This window comes from Somniosus microcephalus, chromosome 3, assembly GCF_052327205.1.
Source record: "Somniosus microcephalus isolate GS21.2 chromosome 3, FLI_Smic_1.0, whole genome shotgun sequence".
NCBI classification, from domain to species: domain Eukaryota; kingdom Metazoa; phylum Chordata; class Chondrichthyes; order Squaliformes; family Somniosidae; genus Somniosus; species Somniosus microcephalus.
Genome location: NC_140989.1, coordinates 335,236,028 through 335,257,527, shown reverse-complemented (window position 1 = coordinate 335,257,527; position 21,500 = coordinate 335,236,028). Strand labels below are relative to the sequence as shown.

At 41.4% G+C, this 21,500-nt stretch overlaps 1 protein-coding gene across 4 annotated transcripts in view; it reads left to right on the top strand.

Moving 5' to 3' along the window:
- The window catches only part of kdm4aa (lysine (K)-specific demethylase 4A, genome duplicate a), a 112,465-nt gene extending 95,368 nt beyond the window's left edge, over window positions 1–17,097 (top strand). For all 4 annotated transcript variants that reach the window (XM_085983211.1, XM_085983209.1, XM_085983210.1 and 1 more), the window contains exons 16-22: window positions 656–711; window positions 4,954–5,062; window positions 7,190–7,378; window positions 10,096–10,266; window positions 10,848–10,967; window positions 11,678–11,770; window positions 13,099–17,097. In XM_085983211.1, coding sequence (XP_085839337.1) covers window positions 656–711; window positions 4,954–5,062; window positions 7,190–7,378; window positions 10,096–10,266; window positions 10,848–10,967; window positions 11,678–11,770; window positions 13,099–13,239 — 879 coding nt within the window. In that variant the 3' untranslated portion in view covers window positions 13,240–17,097. The remainder of the gene's footprint in view (window positions 1–655; window positions 712–4,953; window positions 5,063–7,189; window positions 7,379–10,095; window positions 10,267–10,847; window positions 10,968–11,677; window positions 11,771–13,098) is intronic.
- The last annotated feature ends 4,403 nt before the right edge of the window (window positions 17,098–21,500 follow it).

Below are 21,500 nucleotides of genomic sequence, written 5' to 3'. Positions count from 1 at the left end.
CCGACATCGCGACCCCTTCAACCCGACGGCCCGCCTGCTCTAACCTGGCGTGGTTTGGAGCTGTCGGGAAACCCACACGAAACCCCTCAAAATAGGGATTAGGCTAAAAACTGCCTGTTAACTACCTGTTAACAGGCAGTTAATTGGCACTAATCCCTTCCCGCCTGGTTTCGGCGGGTCCCAGTGCGGGGCGGGTACCCGCCGCCCCTGAAACTTACGTGGGGCGGGATGGTGTCGGGATCCCCAAATTCGGGATTTCCCCCCCCATACGCCTGAAACCCCGCCTGACGGTTCCACGAAAATCTAGCCCTATGTTTCTCATCTAATATTTCACACTCCTCTAACTACAATGTCTGCATCGTCCTTCTTTTGTGAAGACATATGCAAAGTATTCATTAAGAACCACACCCATGTCTTCCGCCTCCACACACAAGCTTCCTTTTTGGTCTCTAATGTGCCCTATTCTTTCTTTAGTTATCCTCTTGCTTTTTATGTATTTATAAAACATCTTTGGGTTTTCCTTGATGAATCCTGGATTTCTACATACAGCAGTGGCTTTCTAAGACTTTTGTGCTAATTGAACTCAATTCTTTTATATACTTATGCCCCACAATTTTTGGCCTGTATATAATACTTTTCTCTTGCGTCTGTACAGGATTGTTGTTTGTGTACCCTTCGGGGAGGAGCACTTCAGAAAACCACCGACAGCAGGTTAGAATAACCAATAGCCCAGCACATTGTGCTTTTTTAATTTTGTAAATGGTGCTAAATCCTAATGCATAACTTAGTTGCAACGAAATGTCCTCTAGCAATCTTAATCTGAGCAAAAATGTCTCTTATTCTTAAGTTAGAGAAGTAGACACTTTTATTTTAAATGGAAGGGTTAATGTTGGGTGACACACCAGAGGCTGTTCTGGAAAGAGCTGCACTGTTTGTTTGCAACTTCTGTCCAGGCCCCTCAAACAGTTCCTTTCAGCTGGGTCATAGGTGTATGGGAGTGACAAAAGTTGCCTCTAAAACGAATTTCTTGGCAACCCACTCCCTCATCGATGAAGGACTTTCTGCCATGCTGCCGTACCATACCCACCCTGGGACATATTGTCTTGATTACTAAGTGTACTGATATGAAACAATTTTTATTTATCTAGGATATGGTACATCATTGCATGCTAACTTTTAAGACTAATTGTCCTTTGCAATCTGGTGCTGCTTTGTTTTATTAACCTGGAATCTTCGGCCCCGATATTGACTGGGGCGAGTTGCGTAAACGGGGGGTGGGGGTTTGGCCGGGCCTGCATGTTGTGGGGTTTTAACTCCACAGCTTGCACCTTTTTTTAAACGGGCTCCCCGCCTGATGGGGGGAGGGAAGAAGGTAAGCTTGGGGGGGCCAGGACAAAGCACTCCCACTCCTTGGCCCACAATCAGTACTGTAAAGGCACTTACCTTTTCCATGACGCACTCCTCGCAACTCTTTATTTGCTGGGTTTCCCAAGGCCTGGGTTAAACCTGGAAGACAAGTTACCTCTCCGGCACGCGGCCTCAGTATAATATTTAAGTGGTCACTCGCCTCCATTAAACCTGAAAGTGGGCGGGCTGGAGGGGAGTTGTGGTCGGGTTTGAGATTTTTAACATTTTTGCATCTCACCTGGCCCAAACCCACCTGTTGTGAGGTTAAAATTACCCCCTTAGTTTATAATACAGGTCCAGGACTGCTTAGAGTTGTAGAATGTTAGAAATATTATGTTTTTTTTAAATAACTGCTTTTCTTGCTCAATATTTCATAGAATGATGCAGCACATGAGTCCATTTGGGCCATCATGCCTGTGCCAGCTCTATGAAAGAGCTATCCAATTAGTCCCGCTCCCCTGTTCGTACCCCATAGTCCTGCAAATTTTTCCTTTTCAAGTATATATCCAATTCCCTTTTGAAAGCTACTCTTGAATATGCTACTCTTGAATATGCTTCTATCACTCATTCAGATAGTGTATTCCAGATCATCTTAACTCTGCATTTTTAAAAAATTCTCTTCTCCCTGCTGATTATTTTACCAATTATAAGAACATACATAAGAACATAAGAAATAGGAGCAGGAGTAGGCCAATCGGCCCCTCGAGCCTGCTCCGCCATTCAATAAGATCATGGCTGATCTGATCCTAACCGCCAATCCACTATCACAGAACCATCTCCTGAATCTAACAGAATTAGACACACGAAATAGGAGCAGGATCAGGCTACACGGCCCCTGAGCCCGCTCCGCTACCCACAGGGCCATGACCGATCCGAACCTAGACTCATGTCCAAATTCCTGCCCGCTCCCCGTAACCCTTAATTCCCTTTACTGCTAGGAAACTGTCTATTTCTGTTTTAAATTTATGTAATGATGTAGCTTCTACAGCTTTTTGGGGCAGCATATTCCATGGACCTACCACCCTCTGAGTGAAGTAGTTCCTCCTCATCTCAGTTTTGAAAGAGCAGCCCCTTATTCTAAGGCTATGCCCCCTAGTTCTAGTTTCACCCATCATCGGGAACATCCTCCCCGCATCCACCCGATCCAACCCCTTCACAATCTTATATGTTTCAATAAGATCGCCTCTCATTCTTCTGAGCTCCAATGAGTAGAGTCCCAATCTACTCAACCTCTCCTCATATGCTCATCCCCTGGATTAACCGAGTGAACCTTCTTTGTACTGACTCGAGAGCAAGTATGTCCTTTCTTAAGTATGGACACCAAAACTGTACGCAGTATTCCAGGTGCGGCCTCACCAATACCTTGTACAACTGAAGCAATACCTCCCTATTTTTATATTCTATCCCCCTAGCAATGAAAGCCAACATTCCATTGGCCTTCTTAATCACTTGCTGCACCTGCATACTAACCTTTTGAGTTTCGTGCACCAGGACCCCCAGATCCCTTTGTACTTCAGTACTTTCCAGTTTCTTGCCATTAAGATAATAACTTGCTCTACGATTTTTCCTGCCAAAGTGCATAACCTCACACTTTCCAGTATTGTATTCCATCTGCCAAATCTCTGCCCACTTACTTAGCCTGTCGATGTCCCCTTGCAGGTTTTTTATGTCCTCCTCACTCACTACTTTCCCTCCCATCTTAGTATCATCTGCAAACTTTGATATGTTACACTCGGTCCCCTCCTCCAAATCGTTAATATAGATTGTAAAGAGTTGGGGACCCAGCACTGACCCCTGCGGAACACCACTAGTTACTGATTGCCAGTCTGAGAATGAACCATTTATCTTAAATCTGTGTCCTCTGGTTACTGCCCACCTTGCCAGTGGAAACAGTTTTTCCTTATTTACTTTTATCAAAACCCTTTATAATTTTGAACACCTATTAAATCTCCCCTTGACCTTCTCTGCTCCAAGGAGAACAATCCCAGCATCTCTCGTTTCTCAACATAACTGAAGTCCCTCTCCCTTGTATCATTCTAATAAATTTCCTCTGTACCCTCGCCAAGGCCTCGACATTTTTCCTGAAGTATGGTGCCTAGAATTGAATGCAATACTCAAACTGAAGCCGAACCAGTGATTTATAAAGGTTCAGCATAACTTCCTTGCCATGGACTTATTTAAATTAAGTACTGACCAAATCACAGAATGTGACTTGGGAGTAACTGCTAACCACTGATATTGTAAAAAGACCAAATCGACATCAATAATTTTGAGCTGTGTACTTTGATGATCTTGTAATTTCAGCTGTGTATTTTCATTCCAATTCCTCACGGAGTCTGATTCTGTAACTTCTTCCAGCTTGTGAAACCATTGTTGGGAAAGGAGGCCTATCTTGTGCCATGGTGGGATGTCTTTTGTGACCTGAGGGAAGAGCTATTTAGAAAGTATAGTTAGAGGTCAACAATCTTTGAGGTCTGTAGCCAGAATGGGAAGTAGAATAAATCGTAGAAACTTACAGCAAAGAAGGAGGCCATTCGGCCCATCATGCATGTGCTGGCTCTTTGAAAGAGCAGTCGTGCTTAGTCCCACAGCACTGCTTTTTGTTGTAACCCTGTAAGTTCCTCATCCTCAAGTAACTATCTGACTCCCTTTTAAAATTTATTTATGGAATCCGCTTCCACCACCTTTTCAGGTAGAGCGTTCCAGATCCGACAACTTAGTGAAAACATTTCTTCTCGTCTCCCCTTCTAGATCTTTTGCCAATGATTTTAAATCTATGACCTATGGTTATTGACCCACTTGCCAGAGGGAATAGTTTTCTCTTATCAACTCTTATCAAAACCTCTCATCATCTTGAAGCTGTCTGCTGGTCCCGCACGGCCCGGGACCGGCTTTTCCAGTGTAAAATTTTGCGCATGCGTGGAACTTTGAAGGGACTGCGCACCCAAATTTAAAATTAGGGGGGAACCATTGATTAGGTCACCTCTTAACTTTCTCTGTTCCACGAACAGTCCTAACTTTTCCAACCTCACTTCATAACTGAAGTCCCCCATTCCTGGGAACATCCTGGTAAACCTCCTCTGCACCCTTTCTTAGGACTTTACATCTTTCCTGAAGTGTGATGCCCAGAATTGTCCACAGTACTCCAGCTGAGGCCTAACCAGTGATTTATAACGATCCAGCATGATCTCTGCTTTTCTATTCTATTCCTCTTATTTATAAACCCAGGTAACCCATAGGCTTTTTTAACCACCTTATCAACTTGCCCTGCCACTTTTAAGGATTTGTTTATATGCTCATCTACACTTCAAAATCGAGCCATCTATAGTATACCATCTTTCCATATTAGTCCTTTATTGGAGAATGAAAGTAATATATTATGTAACAGTGCTGTGACTTGTATTTCTTAATAGCAAAATTCTTAAAGTATTCTAGAGAGTATTAAAACTAAAATGTGTGTTAAGGAACTTGTTTGAATAAAAACCGTCCTTCCATTCATTTAGTCACTGGATCTATCCATTTCAATAATTTTTTAATCTTGTACAGGTGGGTTCATCTAATGTGTGCTGTTGCAGTGCAGGAGGTACGGTTTGTGAATGTTGCAGAACGCAGCCCTGTGGATGTCAGCCCAATACCACCACTACGCTGGAAACTGGTATGAAATCATGTAGTTAAAGTGACTTAATAAAATTGAAATGCCACTGGCAAATGTCAAATTGCCATTGGCACATGTAATGAATATGCGAGCCACCAAGCTTCCTGTACTGTATAGTCTACTTTGGTCACCTGCCCCAGACAAATTGCATCTAATCTGCACCACCATAAGTGAAATAATGGGTCATTCCTAGCTGTCTAACTCCAGACTCCACTGTTTAAATGCATCTTCAATTTTGTTGGGGACTGGATGGTGGTGCTGGTTAGACCCTATTCCTCGGTCAAATCCGACCCTGACAAATGGGAGGAAAGCTTGTCCTCTCCATTGGGCATGGGTCCATAGCACACAATTTCTGTTGTAGGAAATGGCCCTCTGAGCAGCAACCCTATTTCATGACATGAGGACAGAATGTGATTGAGGCCCTAGCCTGAATTCCTCAAATCGTTTCCATGTGTATCTTGAGGGATAAGTTATTCCATTATTTTGCCCCACTGACTAAACTGACATACAAATTGGTTGGTGACATGCATTTTTGACTTTGATTAATTGGAGAGAGAATATCCCTGATCAATTAAAAGTTATGCTATCCCCACTAAAATAATTTTTGGGTGGAAATTATTGTTTGAGGGCACCAACAAATTGGTTATATGTTCGTATCAGATTATCTTAAAAGAACAAAAATACACAACAGTAAATGACAAATCCATAAATGTTTTTAACTCCATGTTTCACCACACTTGCCAGCAGTGTTGTCAGAAGTGAGAAAACTACAGAGGCAAGCTTTTATTCAACTATTTAACTGCTGCCTTTTTGGTTCAGTTTTAAAGATCCTGCCTACAAAAGTGGTGCAACATGGAGTTTTTAACTTTTTTTTGTTTTTTTATTGCAGTGTTAGCTTGGTTCAGTGATGGCATTCTCACCTCCCTTGAGTCAGAAGGTCTTGCGTCCAAGCCCCCCTCCAAAACTTGAGCACAAGTTCTAGGCTGATACTCGAGTGCAGTACTGATTGAGATGTTAAATTGAGGCCTTGTTTGCCTTTTCAGATGGATGTAAAAAAAAATCTCATAATACTATTTAATGAAAAGAATGGCTTATACCTTTAAACATCAGCAGAAATTGGGGTTGAATGGAAACCATTGTTTTAAGTATCCATAACATCTTCTGGTGTCCAGGACAACATTTAACCCTCAGCCAACACCACCAAAACAGACTAATGGATCGTTTATCGTGTTGCTGTTTGTGGGACATTACTGTGTGCAGTTTGGCTGCAATGTTTGCCTACATAAGTGAATACACTTGGCAGATGTGGATGAAGAGAAAAAAATAGGTTCCCTATCTTTTTGGGGCACTTTCACTCATTAAATGGAAACTCATTATCTGGATACCTCACCAGTATCTAGCAGGTCTATCTGTCCTTTCCAGAAAACATTTTTCTTTTTATTTATTTGTAATCCCCTCTCAGCATCATGTAAACAGAGAGCATGCTTTCCACTTAAAGAATATTCTGTAGGTTACATTTTTTTCTTCTTTCCCCCCCCCCCCCAATCCACCTTTTTGTTACTTATGTTAGAAATAGCTTTGGGTTATATAAACATAGTGTGCTACAGCATCATAAGCTAGTTCAATTTCAGTTTTTTCCCCTCCTGTTTTAGATGTTCCTTTACAGGAAAGGAGGGAAGCAGCTTTCAGTTGTTAGGAATGTGATGGGAGATTTCAGAAGCCACAAATGTGAAACAAAGAAACGGAAATATAAAAAGAACAATTTCTCATTCTCTCCCCTATGCCGAAAGAGATCCTAGAACAAAATAAAATTAGTGCCGAGAATGGATTTGAGAAAAAAAATCAATGAGAAAGTTGCAAGTAAAAGTATCCCATCTTTTGGCAGCTGATTGATTTGTCAATTAATTTCAGTTTCCATAAGTTGACCTGTTTAATAGTGAGATGCAGGTATGAATTTGTTTCATAGACCAAAATGGAAGCTGCAGGTATGTAAATTTCAAATATGTGGTAGAATACCTCCTTAGTACATTAAAACAAATCCGCAGTGTTGCCCAAATACCGCAACCATAGGATTATTCTTAACAATTGTGTGTCCTTTGTCACTGATGTAACTTTTTACCATTACAGAAATGTTTCTACTGTAAGAAACGAATGAAGAAGTCTAGTGGTTGCTGTGTGCAGTGCTCCCACGGCCGTTGTCCCACTTCCTTTCATGTGACGTGCGCCCAAGCCGCTGGAGTGGTCATGCAACCTGATGACTGGCCATTTGTGGTCTTCATCACCTGCTGCAGGCACAAGACACCCAGCCAAGCAGAGGTAGGCTATGTTTAAGAGTAACAACAAATGGTTGCTGCCAAATTGATTGCCCTACACCCACTTCAAGTGAATTCACTTTTTTCGAACTACAGTTAAAGGCAAAGTGTCTTATTGTGGCATGGGTATCTTGCTAATGTAATTTTTAGTTTTGAAGATGGTCATATTTTAGTAGTGGTGATTGCTAATTAGAAACCTGTTTTTGGTTTAAACCCTTGCTCTCAACCCTTAATCCCTGATTCTTAAAATTAGCAGAAATTGGTGGGGTTGAATGGAAAACATTGTTTTCAGTATCCACAGCTTGTTAATTGTATTCAGGTGGTGGGTATTAATTGGGGACGCTCGTGTGTTGGGTGTGTGTGTATATTATATAAGCGACTGAAGACTAAGCTCTAGTATTCTATCCTTCAACACCTGGCTATCTGACTTTTATACAACTTGTTCCTTCTTTGATGTTAAAGTGCACATATCATCTTGCTGCACCTGGAATGCTATGTTCTTAATACTTCTCCTTGCCCAAAACTGCAGGTAATCTCTTTTACCACTACTCTGTCCATAGTAAATCCTAATAATGGGGCACTGCAGCTTCAAAGCCATACAACTGGCAGTGGGCTTGAGTGTTGCAGACTTCATCCTAAGCCCAAGGCCCTAAGCTCTGGAATTCTCTGCCTAAATCCCTCTCTCTCGCTACCTCTCTTTCCTCCTTTGAGACGGTCCTGAAAACCTACTTCTTTGACCAAGCTTTTGGTCACCTGCCCTAATTTATCCTTATGTGGCTCTGTGTCAAATTTTTTGACTTCTAATACTCCTGTGCAGTGCCCTGGGACGTTTTACTACGTTAAAGGTGCTATATAAATACTTAAATAATGAAAAACCAAGGCGGCTCTGAGTGAGAAGACAAAACACTCCGTAATAGTGGTCTATATTTCCGTTGAAAATTCTAGTGTTCAGTAATGATGCTGCCAATTATGGTTAGTAAAGTGCTGGGACTCCATAAAAAAAAATTTTGTGCACTTTCATTTTTTGTGTGACTTGTCTATTGTCTTTCTAATTCAATTTCTAGATTTGCCCTCTGGTGCTTCCTGTCCAACTCGTCTTCCACAGTCCCCTGATCAAACAGTCAAGCACAGAACATACAGTGCTGATTTTCACACTTTGGTCACTAAACATGTTCAGCTTTGCTTCTCAATAAGAGTGTTTTGTGGCATAATTATAATGGATTTTTTCATATTGTGTACATTCAATAGAATATATTCTTGTATTCCCCAATTACTCTTTCACCGGCATTGAAGGAAGGGACGTCATTCTTAGTGCAAGAAATCAATCATTTCTAAGTACAGTTCCAATACAGTTCAGTCCTTTTGTAATTTAGTAGGGTAGATATTGACTCCACAGTAAAATATTGGTCCAAAAATGGTGTCAAAATATCAGCAAGGCTAACGGTGCAGCCGTTATTTATGGGTAAATGGTGCAGCAACTTCTGAAGAGTAGACGCGGAGTTAAAAGTAAATATCCAAAAGTTGCTGTCCTGAATGAGCTGTTCCGCCGTTAGCTTTGTGAAAACGACATCTCTCCCTTGCCCTCCCCATTTCTTTTAGGAACTTGCCACAGCAAGTTAAGTCTTGTCATTAAAAGCACAAGTACCCTTTTAACGACGTGATAAGTGTTAATGACTGCCAGCCAACCTCTGACACCGAAAATTAACTACTCAAGTGTGGAGTTTCATTCCTTCAGGTTTTTAATTTTTTGGAGATTTTAAAAATGTCCCCCAAAAAAATTCATTCATTTTCTTTCTGGCTCTTTTTTTCCCCCTCTTAATTCAATCTTTCTTTCCTTCTCTTTATCTTTCAGTACAGGTTGAGTGTCCTGAATCCGGCAACCTCGGGACCAAGGCCGAGCTTGTTTTTCCAGACTTCGGAATGTGTTTCTGATGTCCGAAGTCCGGAAATATCGCAACCTGAGCTCGGGCGTTTCCAGACTTTGGACATCAGAAACACGTTCCGAGTCCGGAAATGCCTGGGCCGCTCTGCGTAGCACTGACGCGTTTCTCCCTCCCTCCCCTTCTGTTAAAGGGGAGGGACGCTGCGAGCTCTGCAGAGCATCCGATGGCCCACACTAGGCCTGGCGGAAACACTTAGTGGAGTTGTGCAGATTAAGGAGGATAAAACACAACACTAAAGTTTTATTGTATCACTTGCATTTTTCATAGGATTTTTCAAAAAAAAAGTTTAATGGCTTTTTGAAGTACAGGTTGAGCGTCCAAAATCCGGATTCCGTGACATTTTGCGGATTCCAGATGACCCTGCCACCAATCGTGTCGGATTCCGGAACTCTGGATTTTGGACCCTCAACCTGTACCTGATTTGACATTGAATTCAGCCCCTTTAATTCACCCTCCTCAGTCCTTCCTGTGTTTATTTCCCAATCCTTGAATCTCATTGGTTTAGGAGATCTGTTAATTGTCCTGCTCACTCGGGTCTCGGATGCCCTGTTTGCCTTGCTGCACCATTATCGGCTCGCTCTTTCAGCAACTTTGTGAAGTCTAACTACTGGCAGATGCCATTAAATGCCCTGCTACAGCAAATTCTGGCCCATGATTGTCTTGTCCCAATTATTAATGTGGTATGCAAAGCAGCTTTATCTGATTTTGGGTGTGTTCTTTTTCTGAACAGTTACTATTAATGGCGTTCTTGTAAAAGATTCTGATTAACTTTTCACAGCGTGCCAAATCAGCTTTGAATGATATTGAAATTGGGCAGAAGGTCATCTCTAAACACAAGAATGGACGCTTTTATCAGTGTGAGGTGGTTGGATTGAGTAAAGAGACATTCTATGAAGTGAATTTTGATGATGGTTCCTTCAGTGACAACTTGTATCCAGAGGACATTGTGGTAGGTGGAGATTTTGTTTCCTTACAAAAAACAACTTGTGATTGTAGTAATAGTGCTGTCCTACATTCAGTGCAGATAATGTTTTCAAGCAATCCTCAGCACATTTCTCAGATCTTCACTATAGTAAATCTGGATCTAGAACTGAAAACTTGCCTGATGTCACAGATGAATGTTGGAGTTTTTTGAACTTGGTTCTGTTCAACAATTTGGTTCTTCCATCCTATTTTTGTTATGGTCATAAGACAACTGCACTAAAGAGCAGACTAAGGTGGATGTGCAATCCACCCATTTCATCTACATGAGGGTGATCTTTGTCGGTGCTTCTGTTAGCCAATAATGAACACAATACTTGTGAATTAAATACACTTGTCTGTTTTTCCAAGCTCTTAACTATGCCTTTTTTGTGGTGATGCCATTGGAATGTAAATTTTAGAATGTCTTGTATTGAATGTTACATTATAGTGCTCCAGGCAATCCTTTACCTGTTGTCAGTATATTGCCATCCTTCTAAAGGTGAACCATTCTTGCTCAGCACACGTGAGTCGAAATTTCTGATTCTTGTATTTACTGATCATTTTCAGAGTCGTGACTGCCTTCGTTTGGGACCCCCTGCAGGGGGAGAGGTGGTACAGGTCAGATGGACTGATGGACTAGTATATGGAGCACAATTTGTAGCATCACATGTTATACAGCTCTACCAGGTAAGAAACAAATCACCTTAACGTATTGTGGATATTTTTTAAGCCAGTAGTCTTGATATAGCTGTCTGTGTAGAACTTTTGGGACGTAGCATGGATGGTTATTGTGGAATACTTGATGTTTCTAATCCAAATTAGTCATTTGGATCAGAATTACACTTTAAACTATTTATCTATAATGCAGGTTTGCAATTAAGCCAATCATTTGAAGTAGTTGATGTGCGACCTGGATATTGTCTGCATGTGTTTAGATAGGTGACTGTCATAGAAAATATTTTTTCTCCTTGGTTGCTGGTCAATGTTAAATAATTGCCAATCTTGTATGTCAAAGCTTCCTCCTGCGCTGCACACATCTACAGGCAATTGTTTAGTAATGCCAAACCCATTTTATATAGGGTTTGTATTTTGTGCTGAATTTGGAGTAATTGACTAGTTAATTCAAAATCTTGACCAAAGTGAATGAGATCTCTTTAAAACACAAGTTTTCTACCGTTTATAAAAAATAAAAAATAATTTTTTTTTTTTTAAATCTCTGCCCTTGTTACAGAAAACTGACACACATGCACAAATGCATGTCCTATATAGCAAGCTTTCAAAAGTCAACATATGTTAAATGCATGTGTCTATCTATCTGGTCACTCCTGAGGCCAAAGTTTTAACTAAGTTGTCCTTTCTTCCTTATCCATGGCATACCTGACTGCTTATCCATTCAGGTGGAGTTTGAAGATGGTTCTCAATTGATGGTGAAGAGAGAGGATGTGTACACTCTTAATGAAGAACTCCCCAAAAGAGTCAAGTCCAGGCTGGTTAGTATGTTACCATTCACTTAGTGCTGCAATGTGCAATTTCAGGAGCTATTCTGTGAAGTTTGTATGAATTTAGAGAGATCAGAGATTGGTTTGTTTCAAGACCCGAGCTTGGTTTGTTAAGAGATCCCTTCCATGCCAGCCACCAAAGTACAGTCTACACTATTATGGGATCCCTTTATTTAGTCCCTTGCAAGAAGTGAATAACCACATTCAATATTTTCCATAAGAAATGTCTACATGTATTTATAGAAAACACATGTCTGTACTTTATAACCTTCAATCAAGTAACTTCATTTTTGTTTTGTTTTCTGTTTATTTAGATTGGTTAAATGGGTAATGATGCAGAAAATAGCTGATTTGAATCTATTCCAAATATCCAATATTTTAGGGAGGAATTTGTTCGTATCTAGTTTTGCTTCAGCCTGGCTGGCTCTTAATGTGTAGTCATGGATTTCACTCAACCTTTGGGGTCCCCTTTTTTGTTTTCAACTTGAGACAAATAACAGCCATTTGAGTTGGATGTCAAATTTCTAAGAATGCCGAAGGAGGTAAACGATATGGAAATAATGTTGTAATGTAGGAAATAGAACAGCTAATTTGCATACAGCAAGCTCCCACTAATAGTAATGAGATAAGTGACCAGATAATCTGTCTTTGGTGTTGGCCAGATACAGAGAAGTTCCTTGCTCTTCGAATAGTACCAACATCACTAAAAAACAGATTATCTGGTCATGATAACATTGCTGTTTGTGGGACCTTGCTGTGCGCAAATTGGCTGCCAACATTACAACAGTGAGTATACTTCCAAAAAAGTGCTTAATTGGCTGTAAAACACTTTAGGACATCCTACGGTCGTGAAAGGTACTATATGAATGTGGGTCGCGCTCGCCACTTTTTTACATAGAATTAAGACTCTAGTATGAACATTTGGAAAAGTTTAAACATGTATATTTTAAAACTTGCATTTAAAACTTTAAAACTCTTGTTTGTGTGGTCACAAGCAAAAATATTTTATTCTTGTCACTACTCTGCCCTGTGTGGTGCAATCTGTTCTGTGCTATTTCTCATTCTTGTCACAGATATATAAACTTGCCGGATTAAAGCTCTTTGTCTTCTTGCTCAAATTGAGAATTTCACGGCTTCTGTCATTCTTATTGTCCTGAGTCTGCTAATTGTAATTCTGCAAACAGGAAGCAATTTGGGTTTTACCATTTCAAAGTTTATTTTGTTCATAAATATTGAAAATTGATATAGATCAAATGTCTTGAGTCTTCATAAAGCCCTTTACTTTTTAAAGTTTTAAACATTTCTTGTTTGTTTTGCAGTCTATTGCGTCAGACATGCGCTTCACTGGGATTTTTGCAGAAGAGGAGGTCGCCCATGTGTCAAAGCGACAGCGAGTTTTGAACTCCAGGTATCGCGGGGACTATGTTGAGCCATCTCTGTACCGTGCAATTATGGAATAAATGACGGTCATTTCAGAAACTGTTCAGAACTTCAACAATGAAAACCATTGGGACAGATTGGTTTTCATATCTGGTTGTATTGTAGATACGTGAAAGCAGTTGAGATGCAGCTGAGTTCTAATCCCTCTGGCAACAAAACTACTCTTCATCACCAAGGGTACTTCATTAACAACACTTCCATGGAACGTAAATATCGAATATCTTGGGATTTCAACAAAGCTGTTTTCGAGCATTCTTTGGTCTTGTTTCGGACTCCTGCTGCATTTTACACTGCAGACTAATTTGGATCAAGGAATGCCTTTAATGGAGTCTTCAGTGGGCTAGGAATAGGATTGCAAAAAATGTCTTTGGGTTAGATTTCAACACTAACATCCATGCTCAGAATGAGAAATGCATTTACATTTTAATATTGCCGGTCATTATTGCTGGATTTCATTAACATCCACATTAGACTATCAAATGAAACCTATTGCATACCTGGTCTGTGGTACACATGTACTAACTTATTGTACAGTAAGATTGACGCATGGCTGTTTCACCATAGGACCCTCTGTATACAGGCTGTGAAGAGTTCTGAAAGATGTGAATGTGTTTTCACAATATTCAGTCATTAGCCCAAAACCAGGGGCATCACCGGTGCTTGGAGTTAAAACTCTTATCTGTATTTATAGAGGAAATCTAAGACTATAGGTTGGCTCATGTGATTAGACACAAGGTTTTTAAAAAGTTCCCCCCCCCCCACCCCCTAAATGTAGCAGTTCATTCAGTGTTCACCATGGAAGTAAATAGAAAATTGAGTCCTCGAATGGAAAAGTATTGGTGATGAAGTAGCACACAATTTATTGCTGGCCAAATGTATATTTGAAAAGAAAATCAAACTGGTCCCATCCCCCCGTCACGCCCTTCCAAAGGCGTGCTCATCTTGTGTGAACCTCTCGTGTACTGGACTTCTGTGCAGTTTAACCTGTGTCACAAATTATATTTGTTTATTCAATGAATTATTAATTTTATTGCAGTATTCATAAACTTAATTACAGTGTAAATGTTCAATTGTTTTATTGGTTTGGTGTAGACTGTAGAAACTGACGTTGGACAACACACCACAAAATATTACTAATTTAGGTTGAAACCTTGGTAGACTTTTAATCTGGGCAAGATTAATTGCTTAGTGCAAAGTTGTATTCAAAAGTTGAACCAACGAACTGGGTATAGCTGCAGTAGAAGATTTGGGCGTTGCCTTGTTCTGGATATTTATTGTGTTATATTAGTGCCATCTGCTGTGGTTGAGATAGCTTGGAGGAACGATAGAAATGAATAGTTTGATTAAAAAAGCAGGTGGTGAATTTAAGAGCAAGATGGAAAGAACTACAAAAAAACACATTTGCTCAGTGACCGCATTATATTGATGTATGTATTTTGAAACAGTCTTGTTGCCTCTCTGACTGAAGAGAGTGCAGCAACAGGAATCTAAGCCGCTCCCTTTCTTTTTAAAGAGAATTAGAAGTCCCTTTCAAAACCCTTTTGAGTCTCTGAACAACAGGGAAATGTCTATATTTGCATCTAAATTTAATTGACTAGGGAAAAGTAACTGCAATGGTGATTATAGCTGTATAAAGTAGTTAGCAGGTATAAATCAGATATTTCCCCTTTCCCTTCCCAGAGAACAATAAACTAAAAGGCCTTCTAAACTACTTTAATTTACCTTGTTTCTTTATTATTCTATTAGTGTCCTGTTTGTGGTTTTGACCCTTCACCTTGATTTCTCAGTTTTAGAAAAATAATTTTTTCCCTCCCTCCAAGAATGTCGAGTTTCCAGTCTAACAGAGGGAGTTGCCCCGTGTATACTATTTTTGAAGATGCTCTAAAGTCACAGTCATTCACATTATGTAGGTTGTCTTCACAAGAGGCACCACGGTTTCTTGTTCCTGTTCACGCAACCAGTTTGGGAATCTTGTTTTAAATCCGGGTTTCAATGGGGTTACAGCTGTGGAAATGCTTTAATATTTTCCATTGTGTCGTGAGCTGTTTCTGCCTGCGTTCTAAATGGTTTGTCTTGGTGAATTTCACATTCTAAATGGATGACGCAGTCTGTGTTTAAGAGTTGTTGCTCCATTGCCTGCGGCCGTGCGTCCCATTGGCAGAGTGCCACCCACGGTTACCATAGTGACCGTTGTATCGCCATGTTTAATGTACCTCGGTTCCACTCTGTTTAATTGGACCATCTTGTTTGAAATTTGGTCCTGAAAATCCACTAAACTGAGATTGGGCATTTTAAACTCGTACCCAAATGTTATTTATCATTTGCATTAATGCAAGCTCGACTTTTTAGTTTTAAATTGAGCAAATTTGCTGTTACCCAAACTTCAATTTCTTCTGATGGGCCTATAGATGGCATTGCTACTGAGCCACCTATTCAGTGTTAGTCCGGACTGGAAAAAGTAATCGCATCTGATAAAACTTGATGTCTCTAGTGCAATTGAACCTTTCTCAAAATGGCAGTGGATGGTAAGATTTGTTTGATAGTTAAGCAAGTTTATTTGCAATAGTTTCTCACCTAAGAAATTGAACTTTCTTGGTTACGCCTTGTTTTCAGGGCTTGATCAACAGCCAGAGTGAAAAGCCCATCAAGACCTCTGCATCCAAAGCCCTTGTACGATTTACTCCATTGTAGACTTCACTCTCGTACCACCTGTCAATCCTCTACTTTAGGGACATTAAGTTCCTTCCTTTATCTCCTTGGGGTGAAGGGTAGTGAGCAGGGTTGATAACTTAACCTTAAATCCTCCATAATAACTTATTGATTAGCCCCTTTTTAAAGGTGTCAATTGACCCCAAAACAGCCACTTTCTTGGAAGTCTGTTCTGAACATCCACTATCTTCTATGGAAAAATCTCATCTCTAACCTGTTGTGATTCTCATGAGCTTCATAAGTGTGTCCTCCCAGTCCTATGCTCACTGTCTAAGTTAAATGGCTTGTTTACTTCAATCTCCAATACATCTTTCATTATATATTTTTAAAGACCTATCTCAATGCATCGTCTCTCCACCACCCGCCCCCCCAACCCCCATGAAATTACTTAATCACCTTGAGACTTTCTTTTATAGTTCAGAATAAATGAGAGTTGACAATGTTTAAGGTAAGTTCTAGATTATTGCCAGAATGCTGCCTTTTGTGTTGCAAGTTCCAAGTATGCAGTCCATGAGTCAGTGATGTTACTGAGCCTTGTTGTCTTAAGTTAATTTGGAGACAAGAAAAAATGTTATACATTGGCTTGTATATTTCTCACTTCAGCTGTTTTTATTCTTCCACCCCAGCTTTATAAGTGATCACCATCCTCTTAATGATTCTTCCTTCAGCGATAGTGAAAGAGTAGCACATCCCTATAACTTGATGGTGCTGCAACTATGTGAAAGAGACCTAATGCAACAACTATAAAAGTTGTTTGTGGAGGGGGATAAATAACAATTTCTCAAGTCCAATTTAACAGCTCTTCAGCATATTTTTGGAATCTATGTACTATTGGCTTTTTAAATTAAAAATACTATTCCATTAGTATGGTTTTGTATTTCATCTCCCCAGGGGGAAAAAATCCATCTAAAACCTCCCATGGGACTGTTTCTCGCCCCCACTCCAATAATTGAACTGCTCTTTGAACCATTGTGTCTAACCGAATAGACCTACAGTCTACACTACAACCACCTCAGGAGTCTGTACAGTAATTGATTGTATTGATCTATGAAAATGACTGTATTAGTTCAAGCAAACATGAAATTTAAATGGCTTGCTGTGATTGTTTAGGAAAATAAGACACATTGAAATGATTTATTACAGTTAATAAATGTCTTTTTTGTCTTTGATTCTGCTTCTTCCAATTAGCATAAATCTCTAAAGGCCTTGAGGTGGTGAAATGCCACTCCTATAACAGAACTTTCCAACAGCACTAAAAAGCAGAGGTTTGACTGCTTTTTTGTTTTCTTTCTGTTCTTTCAAGAATCATGGCAACATTAGGGTAGTTAGAATGTGTAGTTTTCCTGCTAGGGTGGGGGAAGAGGAGGAGAGGAAAAGACTCTCAATTCATAATGGGGAACAAAGAAATGGCTGACCAACTAAATACATATTTTGGTTCTGTCTTCACAAAGGAGGACACAAATAACCTCCCAGAAATACCACGGAACATAGGGTCTGATGAAAGGGTGGAACTGAAAGAAATCAGTATTTGTAGGGAAATGGTGTTAGGAAAATTGATGGGACTGAAGGCCGATAAATCCCCAGGGCCTGATAATCTACATCCCAGGGTACTTAAGGAAGTGGCCCTAGAAATAGTAGATGCATTGCTGGTCATCTTCCAGAACTCGATAGACTCTGGAACAGTACCCATGGATTGGAGGGTAGCTAATGTTACCCCACTATTCAAAAAAGGTGGTAGAGAAAAAGTGGGGAATTAATGCTAGAGTCCATTATAAAAGATGTACTAGCAGAGCACTTGGAAAGCAGTGACCGGATCGGACAAAGTCAACATGGATTTACAAAAGGTAAATCATGCTTGATGAATCTACTGGAATTTTTTGAGGATGTAACTGGTAAAATAGATAAGGGAGAACCAGTGGATGTGGTGTATTTGGGAAGGCTTTCGATAAGGTCCCGCATAAGAGGTTAGCGTGCAAAATTAAGGCACATGGGATTGGGGGCAAGGTATTGACTTGGATAGAGAATTGGTTGGCGGACAGAAAGCCAAGAGTTGGAATAAACGGGTTGTTTTCCGAGTGGCAGGCAGTGACTAGTGGGGTACCGCAAGGATGGTCCTAGGACCCCAGCTGTTCACAATATATATTAATGATCTGCATGAGGGAATTGGATGTAATATCTCCAAATTTGCAGATGACACAAAGCTGGGTGGGAGGGTATGCTGTGAGGAGGATGTCATGAAACTCCAGTACGATTTGGACAGGTTGGGTGATTGGGCAGAAACATGGCAAATGCACTATAATGTGGATAAATGTGAGGTTATCCACTTTGGTGGCAAAAACAGGAAGGCAGATTATTATCTGAATGGCAATAGGTTGGGAGAAGGGGAAGTGCAAAGAGACCTGGGTGTTCTTGTGCACCAGTTGCTGAAGGTAAGCATGCAGGTGCAGCAGGCGGTTAAGAAGGCAAATGGTATGTTGGCCTTTGTAGCGAGAGGGTTCGAGTACAAGAACTAGGGTGTCTTGCTACAGTTGTACAGGGCCTTGGTGAGACCGCACCTTGAGTATTGTGTGCAGTTTTGGTCGCCTTATCTGAGGAAGGACGTTCTTGCCATGGAGGGAGTGCAGCGAAGATTCACCAGGCTGATACCTGGGATGGCAGGAATGACGTATGAGGAGAGATTGTGTCAATTGGGCTTATACTCACTGGAGTTTAGAAGATTGAGAGGGGATCTCATCGAAACCTATAAAATTCTGTCAGGTCTGGACAGACTAGATGCAGAAAGGATTTCTGATGGCCGGGGAGTCCAAGAACCAGGGGTCATAGTCTAAGGATAAGGGGTAAGCCATTTAGGACTGAAATGAGGAATTTCTTCACCCAGAGAGTGGTGAACCTGTGGAATTCTCTGCCACAGAGGGCGGTGGAGGCCAGTTCATTAAATATATTTAAGAAAGAGTTGGATATATTTCTTAAGGCTAAAGGGATCAAGGGATATGGGGAGAAGGCAGGGACAGGGTACTGAATTTGGATGATCAGCCATGATCTCATTGAATGGCGGAGCAGGCTCGAAGGGCCGAATGGCCTACTCCTGCTCCTATCTTCTTTGAATTGTACAACAGAGACTGCATCTTCTGACACCAGCAGCCTTACTGTCCAACGGTTGGCCCCTTTGTGGAAATGCAAGAACAGAAGCTAGAATTGAGTTTGTGAGGGATCCAAGGAAATTACTGCTGAAAGAATTTCATAGCAGCATCTTTCATGTCTCGTGAAATAGCCAGCAACTTTGTTATTAGCAAATATTCCATGTCCTGGATAGATTCCTCTCTGACAATATTATCCTGTCGGTCAGGGAGAAGATGTTGATTTGCTTAACTGGCACTCTTTACTAACCTGAATCTAAGAAAGAACAAACATTTTTTATAAGCACTTATCCCATCCTTGAGACAGCCCAAAGTGTTTCATATTTAATGAATTACTTTGGAAATCCAGTTGCTGTTTTATGTACGATAGCAAAATACTGCAGATGCTGGAAATCCGAAATAACAGCAGAAAACGCTGGAAAAACTCAGCAGGCCAGGCAACATCCGTGGAGAGAGAAACAGAGTTAATGTTTCAGGTCGATGACTCTTCGTCAGAACTGGAAAAAGCAGGAAATGGAAAGCAAGTTTAGGGGCTGGGAAAAGGGGGAGGGGATGAAAGAACAAAAGGGAAGGTCAGTGATAAGATAGAAAGCAGGAGAGATTAAGAGACATTGAGATATTCAAGGCAAGAGGTGGTAATGGGACAGGTTAAGGAACAAAGGATAACTCTAGATGAGGTATGAATTGCGCTGGCAGAATGAAGGACGGCTGCCATGTGGGAGGGAAGGAAAAAAAGGACCAAACAAAAAGTGTGGATAAAAAAAGAATATATATATATATATATATATATATAGGGGCCGAGGTTATGATCTGAAATTGTTGAACACTGAGTCCAGAGGGCCGAAGAGTGCCTAATCGAAAGTCGCGGAGGGAGCGGTCCCTACGGAATGCTGAAAGGGGAGGTGAGGGGAAGATGCGTTTGGTGGTGGGATCACGCTGGAGGTGGCGGAGGATGATCCGTTGAATGTGGAGGCTGGTGGGGTGAAAGGTGAGGACAAGGGGAACTCTTATCGTGGTTCCGGGAGGGCGGGGCAGGGGTGAGGGCAGAAGTGCGGGAGATAGAACGGACACGGTCGAGGGCCGTGTCAACCACCGTAGAGGGGAATCCTCGGTTGAGGAAAAAGGAAGACATGTCGGAAGCACTAGTAGGGAAGGTGGCATCGTCGGAGCAGATGTGGCGGAGACGGAGAAACTGGAGAATGGAATAGAGTCCTCCAAACGGATCACTTTCCGCCACCTCCAGCGTGATCCCACCACTAAACGCATTTTCCCCTCGTCTCCCCTTTCAGCATTCCGTAGGGACCACTTCCTCCGCGACACCCTAGCCCACTCCTCTACCACCCCTTCCCCTTCGCCCGGCACCTTCCGTTGAAAGCACAGGAGATGAAACACATGCCCTTGCACCTTCCCACTGTCCAGGGCCCCAAACACCCCTTCCAGGTGAAACAGCGATTTACTTGTACTTCTTGCAATTTAGTATACTGTATTCGCTGCTCACGATGTGGTCTCCTCTACACTGGGGAGACCAAACGCAGATTGGGTGACCGCTTTGCGGAACACCGCCGTTCAGTCCGTTAGGGGGGACCCAGAGTTCCGGTGGCCTGTCACTTTAATTCATTGCTCCATTCCCACTCAGACCTCGCCGTCCTCGGCCTCTTGCATTGTTCCATGGAAGCTCGAGGAACAGCACCTCATCTTTCGATTGGACCCTCCCACATGGCAGCCGTCCTTCATTCTGCCAGCGCAATTCATACCTCATCTAGAGCCATCCTTTGTTCCTTAACCTGTCGCATTACCACCTCCTCTTGCCTTTAATGTCTCTTAATCTCTCCTGCTTTCTATCCTATCACTGACCTTTCCTTTTGTTCTTTCATCCCCTCCCCCCTTTTCCCAGCCCCTAAACTTGCTTTCTATTTCTGACGAAGGATCACTAACCTGAAACGTTAACTCTGTTTCTCTCTCCACGGATGCTGTCTGACCTGCTGAGTTTTTCCACTGTTTTCTGTTATTGCTGTTTTATGTAGTAAGACCACTGCACATGGACAATAGTATGTCCGTACAAACAACGACTGAGACAAACTATGGTGTTGTGCCAGATGATTTATTGGGGGGGGATGAGGAGGAGGGGTGCCCTATTAACATGATTCCCATTGAATCAAGGCTGAGCCATCTGGTGAAGTTGGGGCAAAATCTAGGCTGACACTCCAGTGCAGTACTGAGGGAGTGCTGCACTGTCTGAGGTGCTGTCTTTCAGATGAAACATTAAACCGAGGCCCCGTCTGCTCTCTGGTAGACGTAAAAGATCCTGTGGCACTATTTCAAAGAAGAGCAGGGGAGTTCTCGCTGGTGTCCTGGCCAATATTTATCCCTCAATCAACCTAACAAAAACAGATGATCTGGTCATTATCACATTGATGTTTGTAGAAGCTTGCTCT